Raw genomic sequence first — 22,656 nt, 5'->3', positions numbered from 1 at the left:
ATTTTCATATTGTATTTCTCCCCCTAACGTGCTTCTCTCTGTGTTTTCTTTAGTAAATAGGATATTTTTTTTATTGCATTTGTATACCACCCCATAGCCGAAGCTCTCTGGGCGGTTCACATATTCTATGCTAAAGCTTGTTCACTAATCTTCCTGGGCCTTCCAGTATGCCTTACATTTACTAGCTTTAAAATGCCACTGTCATGTGCCACTAATACGTACTTTAGTGTTTAAGAGCGATGAAAGGAGACTCAGGTTACGATTTCAAAGAATAGTCCTAAATCTCGGAATAACAATGTTGTTTTAACTCTTCTTTATGTCACCCTGAAGCTTTAATAAATTAGGAGCCTGGTGGCAATCAACTGAAGTCTTAGATCAGGGACAACAAGCATGGCACCAAGCTGGAGCCTCCAAGGGCTGTCTGAGTCCTTTTTTCCATGCAGAGAAAAGCACAAAGCTCCACACCTCTCTCTTCATGTAAAAAAGCAAAACAGATGGGGGTAGGAACTAGATGGCATCAGGGAAAGGAGGGGCTTCAGGGTGAGCCCCCACCTCCTGATGTCATCTGGACCGCCAGATTGGTCTAATGGGCAAATCCGTCCCCTGGACCAAAAAAGGTTTGACATCCCTGCCTTAGAAGTCTCAATAACCTGTGTTTTCACAGGTTATGTGAAAATGAAGGCAGAGATAACTCCTTATGGCCAGGATTCCAGTTTATGCCAATGGACAGAGCAGGTGAACCACAGCAGTATGACAGAGTGTGGAGAGATTGGACAGAAGAATCTGCTAGTTGAGAAAAAGGGTTTGTATTCTCACAAACCTCTTTAAAAGGTTGAATTGGGAGACATCTTTCAAGACCTACTTGAATTAAAGTGAAAAGTAGCAGATATTATGAAATGTAATCTCTTCAGAGAGAAAAAAATAATCAAAATCAAAACGTGGGATTTGTGGAGGATAACAGTAAGTGAGAAAGTAAAGCATAATGTTTTAGCAGGCCGCTATATATTTACACAAGAGAAACCTTAATTAATTACTATAATAGTCTAGTTTAAATCTGGGAGATATGTCATTATTTTTATCTTCCTAAAAAGCACCAAATCCTGTTGTAAGAAATATTTCCAGTTAAACAGGCTAAATATTTTAGATTCTTTATTAATTCCATCTAATTTAAAAAAAGTTGAAATGATGTATTTCATGTGGATAAATTTGCCTCAGTTTCCTATGACAAAACAAGAGGAGATGAAAAAGGTAAAAGCCATATTTTTGTTTCTTCACTGTGTCAGCTAAAGACAGTTGAGCTACATTATATCCGGAAGCTACAACGAAGAATCTATTCTAGGTCACCGACTTCCACTGTCATGACCATTCAAAAAATGCTCATGAAACTTGGCAGGAATCAAAGCGACTAAACAGTAGTACCATATAAGCTTTCTAAAGTGATACTGAGTGAATTATTGCAGAAAAAAAGCAGCTGCAATTTAACTGCTTTCAAGACCTTCTGCGTGATTTATCAAATACAATTTCTCATATATGAAATGTCTTTGATCTACACTATTTGGTTAAAAAAAAGAAAAAGGAAGAAATGTTTAAGGAAGCAATTACTAATGACATTGGAAATTATTAATGTCCACAAAACACATCTTTAAAATAAAACTGGTTAACAATGCTAATGGAAACAAATTACTTAAAATTCATTTCAAGTTTTGGCACATAATGTGGAAATGGAAATATAACTATTAACAATACTTGGGTGTTCATGTCTGTCAAACTAGATAGGGAGAATTGCTTACTGATCTTCAGTACCACTTAGTTGGTGGTTACACTTGGAAACATTGTACTTCCACTGGCAGAATGGCCCAAGCCCACTACATTTTGGGAAACTGAAAGTCAAGCAGTGTTGTACCAATAGTGGTAATCAGATAGCAAGAACAAACCTTTTCCTCTACAATTAAGTAGGTCATTAAAAGCATTTATTAAAGAGCCAACATCTCCCCACTACCTACAGCTGTGGAGAAGAAAGGAATAATATTCCAGATGTTTTGCCTCAGTATATCCCAAGGCCCTTGTAAGAATAGATACGCGATGACTAAGGATAGAGCCTTTTCTATGTTGGCACTTGCTCATGGGATACCCTCCACAGGCACAGTCGTATGGCGCCAACTTTTAAGCACCAGGTTAAAATGGTTTAATTCTCCTGGGTATTTCCTTGAACATTTGATAACTTACCTAGATCATGGAGCCCTTTGAGCTGTTTTCTAGGTGTTATTATCAAGACCCCAGACCACATTGGGAAATTCTACTTGCAATCATGTGAATGTGAATAGTTTCCTGTTCAGACCTTGATGCTCAATGTGTCAAAGTCAGAACTGAGGGGGTGTTAGCAGTGTGCACTGAGACATACGTTGTGAGGCCAGCATGTGTGGCCCTGTGGCCCTACTCACTGGGATATCCTGTTCAGGGTTAATGCCCAAACAGGGCTTTGGATACTGATGACATGGCTATAAACTACTCTGAACCTATGGGATATGAAGGTTATAAACATAATTAATGAAAAAATGAATGATCTGTTGTATTTCTCTTGGTATGTTCCTGTCATGGGCTGGGCCCACCGTCCCTTTAAGAAAACATCTTTACTTTGTCCCAGGGAGAAGGAGACGGGTTTCATTGTGTCCAGAAGGGAGTAGCAAGCTAAATGCCAAGGCCACGCTTTTGCGAGAAGCGCCTGGCATCTGATAACGCCTCCCCGGGCTGGTACCGGGAGAAAGTAACAAGTTGCAGCTGTGCAATGTCTGAGAGCACCCCCCTCCCTTCGGGTGAGGTGCGGGTTGCTAGGGGGTTTCAATTGGTCAGGGTGGGTCTAGTGACCAAGGGGGTCCCAGAAAGAGATAAAAGCTTGGGCACCCAAGGGTCCGCTCTCTTTCCTGTGGGTGTCAGGAGTCCAGTGTGTGCGTGGCGAGCAGGAGCATCCAGGTCGAGCTGGCTGGATGGCAGAAGCCCCACGTGACCGCTGAGGGAAGGAGTTGGTTCGAGCAGCGGATAGCTGAGTCCAAGTGAGCAACAGAGGTTGAGTCGCAGTGTTAAGTGTTTGTTATGTTTTAGAATAGGTTTGGGTACAAGAGGTCAAGGGACCCTGCCGGATTTACGGCTGGTGGGTGGTTAGTGGGGAGAGAGTGCGAATCCAATTAGTTTGAGTGTGTAAAGGGGAAGGGGGAGTTATTAGTCCCTGCTGTCCGGAATGTGTCATTCCTTTGTCCGTGTTTTCCCCCCAAACCTCTTACGTGTCACCTTAATGTGTGGACCCTTAAGGAAGTGTATTTGTGTGAAGAATAAAAGTGTTTGGTCCCTAACTCCTGTGTGGTGTCGTTCCTTGAGAACCTAGACTCCCAAAGGGTTAAAAGCAGCAGTGAAGGGGCGTGTGTCTGGGCTGGTCGAGCCAAACCTCACCCCCTTGTCCGGCTGGGGAACCGCTGAGTTAAGCCTTGCGGTTTCACAGTTTTGCTGGTAGGTTTCAATTTTAAGTTGTTTTTATTCTGTGGGAGCTACCTTAAAGGCTTTTTTAAGCAGAAAGGTAAATATACGTATTATAAATAAATAAATAAACCCAAGCAGTTCAAAAAGCAAATTACAGATCCCTTCTCCATTAACCTCACTGGTTTCAGTGCTTTCTGATGAGGTGTGACATCATGCCAACAATGTAAGAGGACTCATTTTGGCTGTTAGGATGAAGAAAGGAAATTCACACAAAAGGCTCTACCAGAATAAATAGCATGTAATGTTAATATTCATAAAATGAGGGTGTGAGGAAATTTGAGTGAAGTCTGTGTTTCCAAGATGAATATTTTTGAAAGAAGATCCAGACTGGCTCTTAAACATGACTGCCTAATTCTGACATTAACTTATGTGGTCAGTTTTATTGAGAAACCTCAGCATTTTTAAGATGACTACTAGTGACAGTCTAAAAGCTTACAGAACTTTGTGCCTCATAAAATGAAAACAATCAGAAACTAGTGATCCTTATATTAAGTACATTTGACAATATGAAGAAACATCCAACAGAATGACATACAGAATTCTCTGGGGGAACCAATCTGATATCTTCATGGAATCTGATATCTTCATGGAAAAAATCTGTACAGCACCATGTACATTGATGGTGCTATATAAATAAATAATAATAAATAATAATAAAAAGCCCTTTGAGAAACTGCTGGGCACCTCTTGTGTATTTTCCTGCCCTTGTCCTCCCCCTGAGCCTTTTCAGTTCCTCTGTAAATGAAAGTGATCTACTGTGGCTATCAGCATTATGATCAAACACATGTTTTCAATCTATTTACTTACAATCGGGTATTTGTATTATCAAATAATATCACAGATGCACCAGATGTAAAATGTTCTCCATAAGGATTTCTCAAGGTTACCTGACTTTTCCTTTGGTATTTCTGAGAACAGTCGCAGCAAAATTTTGTGTGACACCGACCAGACTGATCCCATCTACTTCTACAATTTGGTCGTTTACTTGGATCCTTTCAGGGAAAATAAAAAGAATGGACAACGTCTAAGTAATAGATATTCAAGCAAAACATAAAAAGTCAGCAGTATTTTTTTTAATGCTATTTGGAAACAATAAATGATTAAGTCAACAACATACAGATGACTTCCTTCAATTTGCTTAAGATGCATGGGTTGCTCCTGCATTTTTTCAGGGCAAAAATTACCTTCTGAATTCAAGACTCACATTTTTGAACTAGTGCTCCACTTTTACGATGGGGAATAAGTACATAGAATCAATTAAAACTGTGGCAAGCCTATTAAAAATGGCTGTATGAACCTTAAACCACTAAATCAGGGATGAGGACCCCCCTGGCCTTCCAGAAGTTGTTGGTCTACAACCTGACTGTTATCATTCCTGACTGTTAACTATGATAGCTGGGGTTGATGGAATCCAACAACATCAGGAGGACTACAAGTTTCCGTCTTCTGCAACAAATAAAGAAACAAGTAAAAATTCAAAATTTGTTGTTGTGCATGTAGGGGTAAAAACTGGGGATCAAAAGCCATGCAAAAAAAGGGTGTATTGGAAGCAGAGGTTTCTACAGTTTTGTCAGGAATTGCTTGCGGCTAGACAGCACAACCAGTTCCATCCATCTAAGCAATTCTCCGTGCCATGCGGCAAGCCACCTTTCAAGCAAAAGACATTTTGAGCAAGTGAAAAGTCCCGCTGGACATGCCTAAAAGAGCTCCCTTATGTCTTCAGTTCTTTGCCACAGTTGATGATGATACCAATAACAATTTCTGTTTCTTAAGAAAGCATGGCACTGTAGAATGTAAAAACATATAGAATAAATAAGAACAAAACCCTGCTTTCAGTCTTAGAATCTAAATACACTTGAGGAAAAGATAAGGGAAGACAATGCAAAAGAAAGATATGGCTTCATATATTTCTTAAAGAGGAGGGACTGGATTACAAATATCTGGGGGCCATGAACGCCAAAGGTGAAGTGCTGCCAAAGAAAAGGGCCCAAGGCATGAGGCACTGGGTTGTAGCCAATGTTAGTTTAATTTAAGTCCCATCCATTTCAATGGGTCTGCTCTAAGGACTATAACATTGGATACAACCCATTAGTTGCAAATTTTGGTCTAACAGATTAATACCAGAGGAATGCAGGGTTCTAGTAAGAGTATGAAGAGAAATTAAAGAGAAAATATAAGCAGTAACATCAGAGTGGAAGCCTTTAAAAATTGGAAGTGAAATTTTAAAATGAACATGGTGAGGGAAGCAAAGCCAATGCAGAGAGAAAGGAAGAGGAGGAATACAATCATACTGATGAGCAAGAAAGATGAAATGAGCCACAGAGCGAAGATAAGAATAAAGCTAGTAACCTCCTTGTGATTTTAAATGAAATATGAAATGCTCTGGATGTTGGATTCTGTACTTGGTACTAAAGTTTGCATCTGAGCAGCAATCTGTAAAAATGATCTCTTTCTTGGTTTATACTAGGATTAAACATATATTTTACACTCGCTTTATTATCAACTAAGTATAAATAATGCAAAAGATGTGGCAAAAATGTACAGGATAGAAGTTACATAGTCTTTGTCCAGATGACTTATCATCAAAATAGATCGGAGCTCCTATATTAAAGACGGTGGACACTATTAAAAAAGAAGAAAAGAGGGGCTATTTACAAATATGGGAACAGTAGAAAGCAGTCAGGGTGCTCTTTGAACTTTTTGCCACAGTAGTTCTGGCTAGGAGAAAATGTGACCTGTCACTTCAGCTGTTGGGGACGCAGCTGCACAAGCTCTGAGAATGTGCACATGGTTCATTTCCAGACATCTATATAGGGAAACCCAAATAAAATTCAGTGCTGCATGCAGCAAGCTTGCATTAAAGGTAATGTTAAATTAAACTGCATTATTACATGGCATTAAAAGTGATATTAAAATAGTTAATCCAGGTGCATAAATCTGCATTATACATAGCGTCTAATATGAAGCAACAATATGAAGCTCATCAAACCTTAAAAGTACTTTGAATTTGTATAGTGTGGATTTCCCCACCCTGGTACCCTTCAGCTGTATTGGGACTGCAACTTCCATCATTCCCAGACATTATCTTGAAAATTTTACAGTAACCCAGCACGACAGGAAAGTATTATCATCACCACAAGTGGTGCAGTGATCCTGCACTTGGTTCCTTGTAGTCTGGTTCATGCCTTGAGGAAGAGGGAGATGTTTTAGAAGGGAGGAAAACATGACAACTTCCTTTCCCTCTCGCAAGGTCTTCCCCTGCTGTACCAAAGAACCAGGTAGCATGGATCCTGGGGATGTGCCACCAGTCTGAGAACCCTGGATTAGATTAATAAACATGGTAGAAGGCAGCTTCCTATGTTCCTATAGCACTAAAAGGGCTCAAGTTTGGTGTGTGTATGTGTGTCAGGTATAGGTTTCCCATTTGTAGTTAGATTTTATTAGAACTAGTTTGAAATGTCAGAATCTGTGCAAACTTATCTCTGTCAAGAGTTCTCAGGGAGAGAAGGGAGTAGCTTCACACACACACCCCTCCCTCAACCTTGAGGCTATAAGATTTCTCTGGGAAACATGCAGAGTGTTTAGAAAGGTTGGGGCCCTTGTTGAAGGAGTCACTCAGATTATAGCGTCACCTTGGTGGGCTGAGCAGTGCCGCCCTGTTTGGACAGGGGCATGTCTTACAGGCTGGAGCCCCTGTCTGTCAAGTGGTTTTGAACAGGCCCACACCTCCCTTTATAAGCTGGAGCAAAGGCAAGATGCCTTTGCGAGGATCATCTTTCGACTCATGGCCCGAAATCCCTCTCTGTTTGGATGTTTGGATCCATCTCCGTTTGGGACTTTGAAAGCACTCTGTACATGGAATCTCTTCCATTCGGACTTTGGATTATGAAGGACTGTGCCATGAAAAGTACTCTGAGGCTTTTCATAGACTTGAACTCTCATTTGTTGTGGATTGTGTTTGTTCATCAACCGCTCAGTGTAAGGGTAGACTGGAGTTGATTTTTAGTGTTGGACATTTTCTCTGCAGACTCAGGTGGCAGGGAGTTCCCTGTGCTAAAGCAGCAGCACGGGACCTTCCCTGTGATCTTGTTTAGGCTGTGGCCATGTTTCCTGAGTTACCAACGAATGATCCACATTTGGACTACCTCCCTAGACATGGTTGGTTAAGACTTTCAAGAATTTTCCATTGTGATTGCCTGAAGAATGGTATCAGGAATCTTTCCCCTCCTTTGGTCAGGTTTGGAACGTGGTTTTGGAACTGCTGAGATGGCAACAGGGAAACCAGATTGTTATTGTAGTGAGTAGCATTTTGACTGTACATTATCTTGGAGTCTAAAGCTTTCTGACCATAACTCAGCTTTAAGTATTTCTGAAGTGTGTAACCATTAAGCTTAAGTCTCACTGATGTGGAAGTCCCTTCTAAGTTTGCAAGAACACGTGAATGCTGGAGGGAACGGGAAACAGGACGATGTGTGGGTGTGTTCTGGAGAGTGAGAAAGCTGTCCTTTTTTCTTTCTTTCCTCCTTAAACATCCCTGTATAGTGCAGGCAAGGAAGTGTTTTAACTTTATAGCACAGATCCCACCATCCCTAATCCTGTCTCCCAGGATAGTTATTATAAACTGTTTGGACCCGTGAGAAGGCCAATTTCCTCTACTCATCCCTTCTAGCCACCTCCTCACTTTCCTATAAACTCAGCATTCCGTACAGCAGAGTTAGGGAATCTCTGGCCCTTAGCACTCCAACTTCAATCAGCCCCAGCCAGCATGGCCAACGATTAGGAAGGATGAAAGTTGGAGTCCAACAGCATCTGGTGGGATACAGGTTCTTCACCCCTGACATATGGTTTGGAATCTCTCCTGGGGCTTGTGGGGTCTTTTTTTAAAAAAATATATTTTAATTTATAAACATGCATTTGTATGTACATAGGGAGACACTGGAGCATGTAGAATGTTTAGGTGACCCCGTTTCACTTCCAAACTCATAGGCACTAAGCCACCTGAGGGATTGATAATGCAGATGTAGGGCTGAGGCTGAGACTCGGAGAGGGCTGGCCTGCACAATGAAATAACATAAGGTTGTTTGTTTAAGCCAGGGTAGGCTACAGCGCATGTCAGTGCAGGTGGGCGGCTATTATGAATATTCAAGCCGCAGTTGCAGATTGTCGTGTTGGCTGAACCCTCGCTTAACCAACAAACTGCACAACCCCAGCTGCCAGGTTTGGATGTAACAACAACTCACAACATGAATATTCAAAAACTGCCCAGCATGCACCGGCACATGCTGCTGCCCACTGTGACTTAAATAAGCTATGGTGGGCTGCCATGATCATGCAAACTGGGTCAGAAACTTGCCTAGTGCCATTTAGTGAGCTCACAGCAGAGGTGAGAGGGGAAAGTCAGCTACATCAAATTCTCTACCTTCATATTCAAGTCAAAGTATTTAAACTGGGCAGTCTTCTCTGAACATTAGTATACAGAGCAAGTATGCCCATGGTTACAGAATCATGTGTTCAGCAAATATATGCAGTACAAAATAATTGACTTGACTCAGCAGCCTAACATATCAGCTCACATTACTGCTTGCAGTTTGGGAAATAATGTTCCAGCCCATTAAAATGTCCCCTGAGAAGAATGTCCCCCTAAGAACTGATTTGGCAGACCCAAAGATTATGTTTAACAGAACAAAAACAAACAAGCCAACACACTTCATGTGCCGTGAGTTTGATAAACAGAAAATATGTGCAACCATTACTAAGTGGTATAATTGCAATAACCACATTAGCACCCATCATTTGTGAATTGACACCTGTATTCTAAGATAAAGTTAACTTAAGAAGTTTCATAGGAGGAAAGCTTCCCATCCTCTCTCCCCATTACACCCCCCGAAAAGCTCCTCGAGGCAGGAGAAGGATTGTTCCAAACCCTGCTTGGATTCCCATCCCACATTGTTCAAGAGGGTTCTCTGACCCTCTGGAGAGGTTTTTTCGGATCACAGGTGATTGCAAGAGGGGTAGGGGAAATATTCTCCTCATGAAATTCTCCATGAACTTCCTTTAGTTATCCTAGAAACCAAACCATGGTTTATTGGTTGATTTGAAACACCCAGAAATCTAAAGATGCAACTATTATTAAATGGCATAATTGCAATAATCACATTACCACCTCTTCCTTTCGGAACTATATGTCAATCAAACAGGAGATTGTAAAATCGATCTGACAATGACATTTATCTTCCATATGCCCCCACAACAGTAAAGTCACTTGGTTTGAGTGCTCTAGTTTTTTAAACTATTCCTTGCCTATGGCAGGTTGTGCCTTATTCACTTCTAACACTGTTTCTGGTACTCTACAATCTGAATAATGTGGTTCATTTGTAAGAGGGTTAATTTGTGCACAATATTGCTTTAGGGCAGGGAGCTGGACTGGATGACTTTCATGTGCCTTTGAGCCCTATAATTTTGTGTAATAGAAATCAGCAGACAAACAAGTAATTGCAATCCACGTTTTGTTGTTGCTGCATTCTCTCATCGCTATTGTTTTCCCTCCTAGTCAAGAATTCATCTCTCCATCTTTTATTTTAATCTTTTGAGGCTAAGTGTTGTATACTGGGATGTTGCCCATCTAATGTCATATGTAAGTTTTATCAATTTATTAAGTTATGCATGTTAAGGATGCTATCAGAAATATACCGTCCAATAATAATAATAATAATTTATTTCTTACCCGCCTCTCCAGCTGGATCGAGGCAGGGAACTACATCAAGCATAAAATATATAAAATACTGATTTAAAACATGGTATACAGTGTTTAAAAACATCCTAAAAGCATCCTAAAAACATACTAAAAATATCCTAAAATTCCTAAAATTCTACTGGATAGTCCAAGGGAATATGGTCACACTATATTTATGCAGATCTATGTATTTTGGCATTAAAAACTGGTAGTCTCTTATCTACCCCTAATATATTTCCATCCTACAGAATGTTTGTTGTTGCTATGCATGAAATACATTGTTTTCACATAAAGTGAGTAATTAGGGAGGGAGGGAGGTGCCACTAGAGCCGTCAGGAACTAGCGGCCATACGCCGCTCGTTCCTGATTTACAGTATTTGTAGATTTTGAGCAAGCTTACAATTATAGTTAATTTATTTTTATCTAACATTTTGAAATTCAGTTCTTCAATATGCAGACATTTTTTAACAATTATTAAAATAAGATAGATGTTTTTACAAACTACAAAATGAAATATTCCATCTTTCTTGTCAAATTTAAGGAATTCCTTTTTACTATTTTTGTCCTGAATTATTGTGTATAAAAGAAACAAGATAACACTCCGCATCCTAACACTGGGCACCGTCCACCAGGAAGGTCTCCTCTGCAAGTCCCACTAAAATGAATAGCAGCTTCAAAATAAATGGTAGTGGTCTTATGAAACTTCTGTTCATTTCAATGGGACTTGAGCAATAGAGTTTCCCAGTAGATTGTGCTCAACATCATCTGTGCTGATTATATAATTATTAAAACCAGAGAGTAAGAATACTCTTTAAACTTGTTTTCGAACTGTGTCATAAGCCATCATTCACTTTGAGCATTGAGAATGCTTAAGAGGAACCTAAAGACAAAGAACCATCACTAAAAAACAATTCAGAATTAAATTTCAGAGAGTTATTTTCAGTCCTGCTTTCCTACTTGTTAATGCCTCCCTCCTGTTTGACTCATTTTTGGAAATATGTTGCATGGCTTGGCATCATCTCCTCTAACTATTTTTTTATAGGCTCTGAATAAGGGAGATATTTTCATGCCCAAGTACGCCCAGGCAGCTAAAATCTAATTATATCGCTACTCTTGGAGGTGGGGGCGAAACATTTTAAGAGAGTCACAGCTTTAAAAAGAAAAATGGTTGCATTTTATCTTTAGCTGAATAGCTGAAATTTACTGTAATTTTCCAATCCTTACAGATACAGGAAAGCATTTATTCAGGAGAAGATTGAATATATTCAATGGCTGTGCTTGAGGTAAAAGTTACAGAATCAGGTCTTTAACGTAAGAAATTAAATTTCGAGTTCCAATACATTAGTCAGTATGTGGGCGTAATTCATCTCTTGTATTACAGGAAACAACATTCAAAAAGAGATCTTGCTTATAACATTCATTCTGTTCTGTATGAAAAGCACACATCTTGGGCATGATTCCAGCCCATTCTGGACACAACACTGGTACTGCAAGGATCCCTTTCCCCTCCTACAGGCACACATGGGTACACATGAAGGCAGTGTGATGAGCCACCGCGAGATCCATTCATGCCTCCCATGTCCTCATTCAGGCCTCCTCCTCTACTTAGTACAACTTCTTTCAAGATGAAAGGGGAGGCTTGATGGGGATGTGGGAGGCACAAATAGGTTTCCCATTCCCATAATAGCCTCTCATGCTGTCTGTATGCACAAATAGATGAGAAAGGGGGGAACTCGGGTCTACATACCCCTATCCAGAGCTTACAGACTTATTGTGCTGCACTTGTGGTGTACTAGGCCCATGCTCCTTTGGCATTTTTCTGGAATTGGGGAACACAATGACTAGGTTGTTGTTGTTGTTGTTGTTGTTTTGCCTGGCATACTACAAATCTGTGGGGAAGTGTGTGTAGCAGCCTTACAATTTAGCCTATTTAGATCTAGATATCTGTATCATGCTTGGGTCGCAATAATTCACACACTGATGAGATATAAAAATGGCCAGTTGCAGATTTAGTCAAAAATATTCTGGTTACTATTGGAAAATAGCCTAACAATGTTGATATTCCAGTGATGGAATCTTCATATATATCTTTCCCCACACAGGTTTCAATGAACCATCAATAACCACAGAATCGTATGCTGTTTCACTGCTTTCTATTATAAAATATTGCCAAAGCAAGTTTTTGGGGGGAGGGTGATGGATGGAGAGGTAATGCAGCCTGCACATTTTAAGATTACTGCTTTGAGTTTACTCTAGATTTGATTCTATAAGAACTTCAATTTCCTTAGCCGTAACAGAAAGGCCTGTATAAGTCAAGTAGCATTTTACTTCAAATCACACTTTCACCCATAAAAATATATTTCTGGTGAGTAACCTGGAAACATACGACAATTTCCCCCGCAAGCCTTCCAAATTCTGAAGATAAGGCAACAATGCAAGGCCACCAATAGATAAATACTGTCATATCCTTTCAAACAGAACTGTTAATATTTTGTCTCAAAAGTACAGAGTCTGCCCACAGAGATCTTCCAAAGCAAGCAAAACTTTATTTGAACATGAAAGCTACAGAATGCTAACAACTAGTTCAGGAAGTAGGAATAGAACTGATAGTAATTAAATTTTCCAGTAAGGAAAAGGGAGCCAATTATTTCAACAATTATACAGAAGTTTGCTATAGACATATATAAACTAGAAAACATACAAATAAATTAACTGAGTGCACTAAACATTCATACACAGCAAATAAAGCTCTGAATAATTTTAATGTATAGTGAAAAGAAAAGGCTTTTGTTAATTCTGAAATGCTGCAGCTATAATTCAAATTAAGATCGCATTACACCTTCAAAAAAATAAAATAATAATTTGTTTTTCAATTTTCAAATAGTTTTGCTGCATCAAATCTTCAGAAGAGGGAATGTTTCTATACCTAAAATCATTAAAATCCCATAACCAAGACTCAAACTGGGAAGCAAATGTATTTTTCTGTCCAATAATTCTCAATTTATTTTTACAAAGGGAACTTTCCTATATCATTCCAATACTGCAGGGGTGCAAAACCTCAATCCCAGGAGCCAAATCCAGGCTTCCAAGGGTCCCTAGGTAGGGGGACCATATGAGGAGGAAAAGGGCTCCTGTATCTTTAACAGTTGTACTGAAAAGGGAATTTCAGCAGGTGCTATTTGTATGCATGCAACACCTGGTGAAATTCCCTCTTCATCACAACAGTTAAAGCTGCAAGAGACCTGCCCTCTTTTGTATCTGTTCAAGAGGGCAGGGACCTGCATGCATACAAATTACACCTGCTGAAATTCCCTTTTCTATATAACAGAGATACAGAAGCCCTGCCCTCCTTTTCATATGGTCACCCTATCCCTAGGTGGCTATGCCCTTCCTCTTTCACCCCACCCACTACTTGAATACAGCCCCTGAGAGCTTCTACACCCCTGCAATACTGTGTTTGCCCAGGAAATCTCTTACCAGACAGCCAATGTGATATAGTGGTTAGAGTGCAGGACTACATTCAGGAGACCCAGGTTCCAGTCTCCACTTGGCCATGAAGCTCACTGGGTGACTTTGGTCCAGTCACTGACTCTAAAGCTAATCTTCCTTACAGGGTTGTTGTAAGGTTAAGATGGAGAGGAGGAGGAGCATTTAACCCACTTTAATTCCCTCCAAATGGGAAAAGGGTGGAATATAAATTTAATAACACAAATAAATACTAGAATCACTGTAAGATCAAAATTCATTTTCCTCAGTGGCTCCTTGCATTGAGCAAGCAATAGTTAGTTACTTCATTTCCACAAAGGAGATAGCTCAGTCAGTAGAATGGGGATACACAGTGATTTTTGTGAATGGGCAACCAACAGGCATTCTAGCATGTTTACTCCTTAGATTTTGAAAATGATTTAGTCCTGACTTTGTTGTCTGTTGATATTTCAGCCTTTGATACTTAGGCTGCTCTCTTAAGAACGTAGTGGGATTTACTCCTGAGTAAACATGCCTAGGACTGTTAAAACCTTCATTTTTAACTTACCAGAGGTCCCCTGCTTGGGCCTTTTACAGCTGCCATGCATTCTAGGACCATGTTTACATCAACCCATTGCCATCTGTTTACCTTGAAATTTGCTCTGCCTCTAGACCCACCTGATACCCTGTGACTATGTGTGCACTTATCTTTCATCCATCATTTAGCTCCAGACCAAATGCTATGAACAAAATTTGATCGCTCATGCTCCAGCTTGCATTCTTCAAATCCTGGAGTCTGAGATATGACCATAGTCACTTTGGGAACTGTTGCATCACAAGAAGACTATTGTCTCTTGGGAATAAAAGGCCTCTCTGGTTGAATCTCAGCACAGATTTCAGTCTGTACTGAAATCCAGAAGAATTGCGAGGCTGGAAAGGTTGTTCTTCAAGGATGCAGCTTTACAGTTCTTTTCTCATCTTTGAGCCAGCTCATCTAATGATGCCATTTTCTGAATATAGCAAAGAATCAAAGAACAACACTCTGTGAGAACTGTGAGACTATTCCCCAGTTCAAGGACGTTTTTACTTTTTAGACGTACACAGTAGAAATATGGAAACTTCAGCCTCCAAGATTTTAAATAAGCCTTTTTGGGTAAACAATTTAATCAGGAACTGTATTTTAAAACTAATACAATTTATAATCACAATCGCATATTGAACGTTTACTTACCTGCCATCCCTTTCTGCTGCCCCACCTTCTGTTACAGTTTTGACAAATATGCCCAGTTTCTCAAGACCTGCATCTGCTCCAACTCCCATTCCAATAATGCTGATACCAAGTCCATCTTCATCTGAGTAGATAAATTAAAGGAGAATAAATTTGATCAGATTTTTCCCCACTTAGAGGACTATGTTTTCAATCCTGTTCTCTTTCTGTTGAGTAAAATCTTCCACAAAATTTTAGTTTATGGTATGCATGCAAAAACAGAGACATTGCCATTCTACGGAAAGTTCTCTCTAATCCCTATAAAGTTAAGCAAGTTCTACCAATTTCAATGGGCGAATTTCCTCAGGCCCAATCATCAAGGAGAAAGAAGGCATGTGTTGCTCTTTCTACTATAGTTGCTAGTAAGAGCTCCTTTGTCCACAGGAATTACAACCCACAAACTAATGTTAACAGAGATCAATACACAACTAAAGCAGCTGTTCTCAATAAGGGGAATGTAAAAAGTGCATTAAAGATCAGGATCTGATCAAACACACACACCTGGTTCTGCATGCCCAACAGAATGTTGAACTCATGTTTCTCAGAGCAGCCCTCCATGCCTCTTGGCAAATCTCTAAACTAAGGGGGGGTGCTTAAAGATGGACCTGCTGGATTAAACCAGAAGCCTATGTAATCCAGCATTCAGTTCACACAGTGGCCAACGAGATGCTTGTGGGAAACCCACAAGCAGGACTTGAGTCCAATAGCATCACCACCCACTCTTGTTTCCCAGCAACTGGTATACATAGGCATACCATCTCTGATAACATACAGCCATTGTGACTGGTAGCCACTGATAGCTTTTTTGTTGTTGTTTATTCGTTCAGTCATTTGCGACTCTTCGTGACTTCATGGACCAGCCCACGCCAGAGCTTTCTGTCGGCCGTTGCCACCCCTAGCTCCCCCAAGGTCAAGTCTGTCACCTCCACAATATCATCCATCCATCTTGCCCTTGGTCGGCCCCTCTTCCTTTTGCCTTCCACTTTTCCTAGCATCAGCCTCTTCTCCAGGGTATCCTGTCTTCTCATTATGTGGCCAAAGTACTTCAGTTTTGCCTTTAATACCATTCCCTCAAGTGAGCAGTCTGGCTTTATTTCCTGGAGTATGGACTGGTTTGATCTTCTTGCAGTCCAAGGCACTCTCAGAATTTTCCTCCAACACCACAGTTCAAAAGCATCTGTCTTCCTTCGCTCAGCTTTCCTTATGGTCCAGCTCTCGTAGCCATAGGTTACTACAGGGAATACCATTGCTTTAAATATGCGGACCTTTGTTGTCAGTGTGGTGTCTCTGCTCTTAACTATTTTATCAAGATTTGTCATTGCTCTCCTCCCAAGAAGTAAACGTCTTCTGATTTCCTGGCTGCAGTCAGCATCTGCAGTAATCTTTGCGCCCAGAAATACAAAATCTGTCACTGCCTCCACGTTTTCTCCCTCTATTTGATAGCTTTATCCTCTATGAATATGTCTAATCTCCTTATAAAGGCATCTAAGAGGACTTTCATATTGGGGGTGGGATTGCGTTTCCTTACCATGGCTCTCTTCCTGGTTCTCTTTCATGTTTGAAATTAGAAGAATTACATGGAGAAGAGAGCAGTGACCATGTGGCCTGTACATTTCAATGGGACAACACCCTCTAGTAGCCATTTTATAGCGCAACCTCCCCTGCACATGGCAGGAAATCCTGACAAACCCGACATATCTCAAGAGAGTCGGGTTTTTTGAGGTTAATTTTGTGACGTTAGAACTGATAAAAGAAGCAGGAGATGCACAGGAAGCTGATGGCAGTGTCAAAATGACCCACGAACATCCAAGAGTGGCCAGTAACGAGCGTGATATAAATCACTTGTTTAAAGAAGCCCCAAGTTGGTGGCCATCACCATGTCTTGTAGAAGCGATTTCCATAGTTTAACCATGCACTGCGTAAAAAAGCACTTATTTTTGTGTGTCCTAAATCTCCCACCATTCAGTTTCAGTGGATGGTCCCGGGTTTTAGGATTTTTTCCTATCCACTCGCTTCAAAATTTCACACACCTCTATCACGCTTCTTTGAAATCTGCACATCATCTTTTACCACACCCTTAACTCCCTTGTCATCCAACAGCCAAATCATCTCCATATCCAGTTTGTTGCTTCTGATGTATTTAAATTTTTGGTCTTAATGTTATTCACAACATGCTCAACAAATCCCTTCCCCCCCTTTTTTTTCTTTTCTTTTTGCATCCCTTATTGTCTGCTTGAATTTCTTTTCCCAAAATGTGTGTTCAGGCCATTGTCTGTGATCCAGCACACAAATATGATTATCGAAGTCCCAGCAGCCAAAGAACAGATGGTTATCTCCATCTCCCATCAACATTTTAGTAAAGTGCTATAATTCTACTACATATCTGAGCAGCACTTTCTATATTTAAAAAGCCCTGCAGCACAGCATTTGTAGACTGCATACCTTTTTCAAGCTCTGCTGGGAAAAGCTCAAGCTTTTCTACACGTTTTTCTAGTTCGTACTCAGCTGATGCAGCCACTGGGTCAACTTCATCATTTCTCCTGTCATAGTCTTCGTTAGAGTATGTGTTGAAAACCTGAAAAACGGTAATAGTAAGAATCAATTAAACTCCAGAAATCCACTAATAAAACCTACTACTAAGCTAGGGGAAGGTTTAGGCCATTCCTGCCCTAATTGCAGGCTTCATGAAAGATCTGGATGGACACTGTGGAAAACAGCATACTAGACTAGATGGCTCTTTGATTTCATCTAGCAAGCCTCTCACATTCTTAAAAAAAATAACTGATGTACACATATATTTGTATATCTTTTTGTATGATATTATGAGTTATACTGAGGGTTTTATTATTATTTTGGTCATCTACAGCAGGGGTGGGCAGACTTCAAGCTTATAGGATCTGCCTTATTAGTTTGTTTATTTTACGTTTTAGACTAACAACTGGAGTTCTCTGGGTAATGTACAAGTAAATTATAAACATAAATGCAACAATAAACAATGGTTACAATAGCATATAATAAAACCAAAAGAAATCCATAGGTGGGAACCCTGCAGGAACATGCGCAGTAGGACGGTAGGAGGGGTTCCCGCCTAAAATAACTTTAGCTTTGGAAGGTTTTCTGGTTTGAGGCTCTGCGCAGGCCCAGATCCCTTATGTGTGATGCACATAGACCACGACGAAGAAACAATGGTTACAACAGCATACAATAAAAGCAAAAGAAATCCAGCAGCAAAGGGAAAAACAATGCAGCACATAAAACAAAAGTAAAAACAGTAGGAAAAGAAAACAGCGTGGCGATGCAAAATTACTAAAAACAGTTCTTAAGAGCTAGAACCAGGAAGTCCACCAACTGGAGCCAAATGCAAAATTGGGGCTTGGAGGTGGGGTGGAGATGTCTTTAGTATTAAAGATCAGGGTGGCTTTAGGCTCATTCTCAGCCCAGGAATTTGTTTTCAGTATTAGAAATGAGCTCACAGTTCTTTCCCACAAAACTCCATTCCAGGTTTCCCCCCAAGCTTTCTTCATTTCAGCCACCTAATTTAAAGGGGAGGAAGACCCTTTTTGTTTTTGCTGTGGGAATGAGAACTCTTGCTGATCTAGTGATGTACTAGTATGTCCCAACATACCTTCTGCCCTCCCTTGATTTAAAGCACCCAGTCATCTGTTAAAGATTCAGGATCGTATTTCTGCATAAAGCAGACCTACTTCCTAACCTGCATAGTTATGAATTGCAATACATATTCTAGAAAGATCATCATTCTGTTCCTTTTAATAATTAAAAGCAGTACGGTTCAAGCCTGAAAAAGAGCACTATCTTGACATTAAAGATTCACAGCAATTCATAAAAAAAGAGAAGAAAATAACCAGAGACAACAAGCTGGTTGGATAGGGACTATCGTTAGTTTAATATTTTATCAAATAGTGAAGTTGTGATTTACTTGAACTAAATAAATAGCATTATATATTACTGTAAGTTGAGCCTTATGTGTTCCACATAAATGATTACTTCTTGTATACAAAAGAGCATTTTGAATACAAAACGTTAAATATTTATTAATTTTATCAGACACTATTGCTCACAGTGCCATATAAAAATCACAACAAGTAAATTTGAGGTGGTCGAAATTCACTGTGGACACTTCCAAATAAGGCATTATTATGAAATCACCCTGCCTTGTTCAAAAAATTATACCAGGATGGGGGGTCCAGATATCATCATCTTCTATTTGCAATCCTCCTGTGTTTTCCCACCAGTTCTGACATCTTTTTTTTCTTTCCACAGAAAATCTGTTAAGGAGGAAAAGATGCTAATGCTGCACAATGTATTTTAATTGGTAGCACTGGGAACCCTCTGTCTGGAAGCCTCCTGTGTCTTTCTCCAGAAGAAACAATTGGAGGCAACCAACTTGCGGACATCATTTTTTCTCCTAAAAGCCACCAAGAATGATTCCACATAATGATAAAGTGGGGGGGGACATTTCAGCTTGCCCTTTTGCAATCTTTTCTAAAGGACTTCAGCTCAGATAGGCTTCCCTTAGCAAGGAGATCCGTGGTGTCAGAGCCACCACTAAAAAAGCTCTACTGTGCACTCTCAGAGATTTTACATGATGCAGAGGGGGAATCTTAAGCAGGCCTCAGCAGATCTCAAAGGGAAGGAGGGGAATGCATTGAGCAAGGGGTTGGGCTCGATGGCCTCATAGGCCCCTTCCAACTCTACTATTTTATGATTGTATGGCTATATGAAGAGAGACACTACTTCAGGTATGCAGAATCCACCAGTGCATAAAGTGCTTTAAATTTAATTAATTAACTAATCCCACCTTTCCACCCAAAAAATGGGTGTTCAAGGCAACTAACAATAAAATGCAAAAATAGCAAACTCTTAATTAAAACACAACATAATAATAAATTAAAAACACAATTAAAACACAACAATAAAAGAAATAAAAAGCACCAAACAATTAAACTCCCTTTGAGCAACAGACCAATGCATATGCCAAAAGCCTGCCTTGAATAAAAATGACTCTGCCTGCCAACAGAAGGACAGTAGAGAGGAAGTCAACCTAAACTCCCTCAACAGGGAGTTCCAGAGCCTGGGAGCGGCCACCAAGAAGCAGCATTGGCATCCGAACCAACCCTTGTGAAAAACCCAGTGGGCACTGCTTGTCCCTGCTCTCAGACCTTGATCGTTCCCACCTCTCTAGTAGATGACTCAGCACAGGTCATCTTACACAATGTTCCAGAGCCATATAGACAAAGGCCTTAGCTAGACTGGGCTTTATTACGGGGCGAACCCTGGGATCGTCCCTGTGCGTCCACATGATGCACAGGGGATCCCAGGATCAGGGAGGGATCATCCCTCCCTTGCCCAGGATAGAGCCTTCTCCTTTGGGCCCGCTTGGGCTGAGCCCAAGACCGCGGAACGTGTGGCCCATTGCCACGGTTTGACCCAGCTCTGCACAATTCCACGCATGGGGCGCAGCGCTCCTCAGGAACACTGTGCCCATCGGGGGTAGGGCGAGGGGAGTGGGGAAATTAAGTTAAATTAAGAAAAAAGATCTACTGTAAGCGCACGAGCGTTCATGCGCTGCTTCTCCTTTAAAAATGAAAAAAATGGCAGGCGTGACACCTTTCTTCCTGAGGTCGTCACGCCTTACATGTAAACAGAGGAGGGATCTCGTGTTAATCGCAACACAAAATCTTTCCTCCTCCATCCTGGATTATCAGGTAGGTCTAGCTAAGGCCAAAGTCAGTTGAAATCAATAGAACAAGCTAATCATGACTATAGTGCCTTGGATTTCAATAGGAACTCAGTCAACTACCTTAGTTATAGGTCCAACCTAATACAGCAATAATAAAACCTATGACCCAATCACTAATAACACAATTAAAAATAAGGTCAACACTACAGAAAGAAAACTCCCCTGACAACCTTTTCTGACCCAACCATTGGTTCTTAGTCAAAAACTAAAGGACTGACTAAATGTCATAAACATAAATTTCAATTTCTTAGAACATTTGCAATTATATGTATAATCAAGGGCATTTTTTATTTTTGTGAAACTCTGAACTGATTTTTCAATTTTGAGTGTGGCCTTAACCATTTTGTGGTTAAGCACCCTGGTTTAGTGTGTTGTCTGAACCCCAGGCCACTGTATGCAAAACTAAGTCCAAGAAATCCTCACACAAGGGCCAGACATGGGAGGACATGCTACTTCTCACTCAGGAATTTCTCCTACAACACTTAAAGACCCCTTTTATTACTAACCCTACCCCCTGAAAACAATGAACAATAAACATTGAACCATCTTAATGTACTGTGTAGGCTAAAATGCTTTATTTAAGGAACAAAGCTTCTCACTGCATCAAATATGGGGTTCAGATTGTGGTCATGACTATGATTGCAAAGCACACAATAACTTTGGATTTGAGCCTGGAATCCACATGCCTTCCAAGTGGTGCTAAAGCTATCCCACATTTTGTTGGCAGACTCCAATACTCACTCCTTCATTCTAGCAAGACTGTCAAGGAAACCTTACAACACTACTGGGAACGTAAAGAAAGCACACTCACCACTCAAGGGGCTGCCAGAGGTAATAAAAAAAGGTGCTGCTAATAAACAGACAACATAGTCATGTTATTAAGGGATCTAAAATGGAAAGTGTATTTCTTTTATCAAAGTAAATTATATTAAGATCATTGTTATTTTATTCCAACTGGAACAAATTTGTTAGGCTGTTGTTTGACTGTAGATTCATATTAAGATTTCACACCAGAAGGTATACTTTGGCTAAAATGTATTTCTCTAACAAGAAATTAAACAATATTGCAAGTGCAGAAGGTTTATGCTATTCATTTATTTATTTTTGCTTATTTGTTTAGAAAGGCTTTTAAAAAAATGGTTCTGATATATCAAATACTTAATTTAGTGTAATGTATACAACTGATACAAAATGCTATACTATAATGCATCCAAGGAAATTTAAAGATTAGAAAAGCAACCTGCCAATTTATAAAAAACATTTTATTTCCCCCTTTGCATCTTACAGAACTATTTTTCGCTATGTGTTCCAGCACGAAAATTGCCTAAAACCTGGCAATATTTTCTACATCATAGATAATTAATATATTGAAATTATGCTTTGTGAATAAAGACTACAATTTTAACTTAATAATTCATTTTATAATTGGCATTGCACACAATCTAGTAATTTAAAGTAAATATTGGAATTAATCAGCTACAGTCTGTAAAGCTTATGAATAACAGACAGAAAATCCCACTAAACTGAGTTCAAGGACTTATTAAGCAATGCCAGGAATTACAAGACAGTTGCTGTTTGCCAGAAACCCCCCTGAAGCAGATTTCGTCTTACATGGTTTGTGCAATCCGTATGTTTTAATACACATCAAATTGGGAGTTTTCATCAATGTCCCACACTGCTTTTACAAACTTCCTCATTCCTTAAATGTAGATATTTGGCTGAGGAAAATGTCCTGTTTTAGCAATATTATGATTCATTCAAAGCTGGAAACCATAATTTCAAAATATTTTAAATAAGCAATGGTAGTTAGAGATATTCAACAATAACACCACCAGGAAAAATTAGCATCACATGCATTTGAAGCTTCTCCATCATTGCCTTCAGCAAGCCTTGCTGTTG

At 40.0% G+C, this 22,656-nt stretch overlaps 1 protein-coding gene across 1 annotated transcript in view; it reads right to left on the bottom strand.

The window, feature by feature from the left end:
• The window catches only part of PPP1R9A (protein phosphatase 1 regulatory subunit 9A), a 161,645-nt gene that overhangs the window by 67,470 nt on the left and 71,519 nt on the right, over window positions 1-22,656 (bottom strand). Inside the window, exons 3-5 of the mRNA XM_063123090.1 lie at window positions 17,439-17,571; window positions 14,961-15,081; window positions 4,419-4,523 (exon numbers count right to left, since the gene is read on the bottom strand). Coding sequence (XP_062979160.1) covers window positions 4,419-4,523; window positions 14,961-15,081; window positions 17,439-17,571 — 359 coding nt within the window. The remainder of the gene's footprint in view (window positions 1-4,418; window positions 4,524-14,960; window positions 15,082-17,438; window positions 17,572-22,656) is intronic.

The sequence above is a fragment of the Elgaria multicarinata genome, chromosome 1 (assembly GCF_023053635.1).
Source record: "Elgaria multicarinata webbii isolate HBS135686 ecotype San Diego chromosome 1, rElgMul1.1.pri, whole genome shotgun sequence".
Lineage (NCBI taxonomy): Eukaryota > Metazoa > Chordata > Lepidosauria > Squamata > Anguidae > Elgaria > Elgaria multicarinata.
Note: the sequence above shows the minus strand (reverse complement) of the source record. Positions and strands in the feature narration are given on the sequence as shown.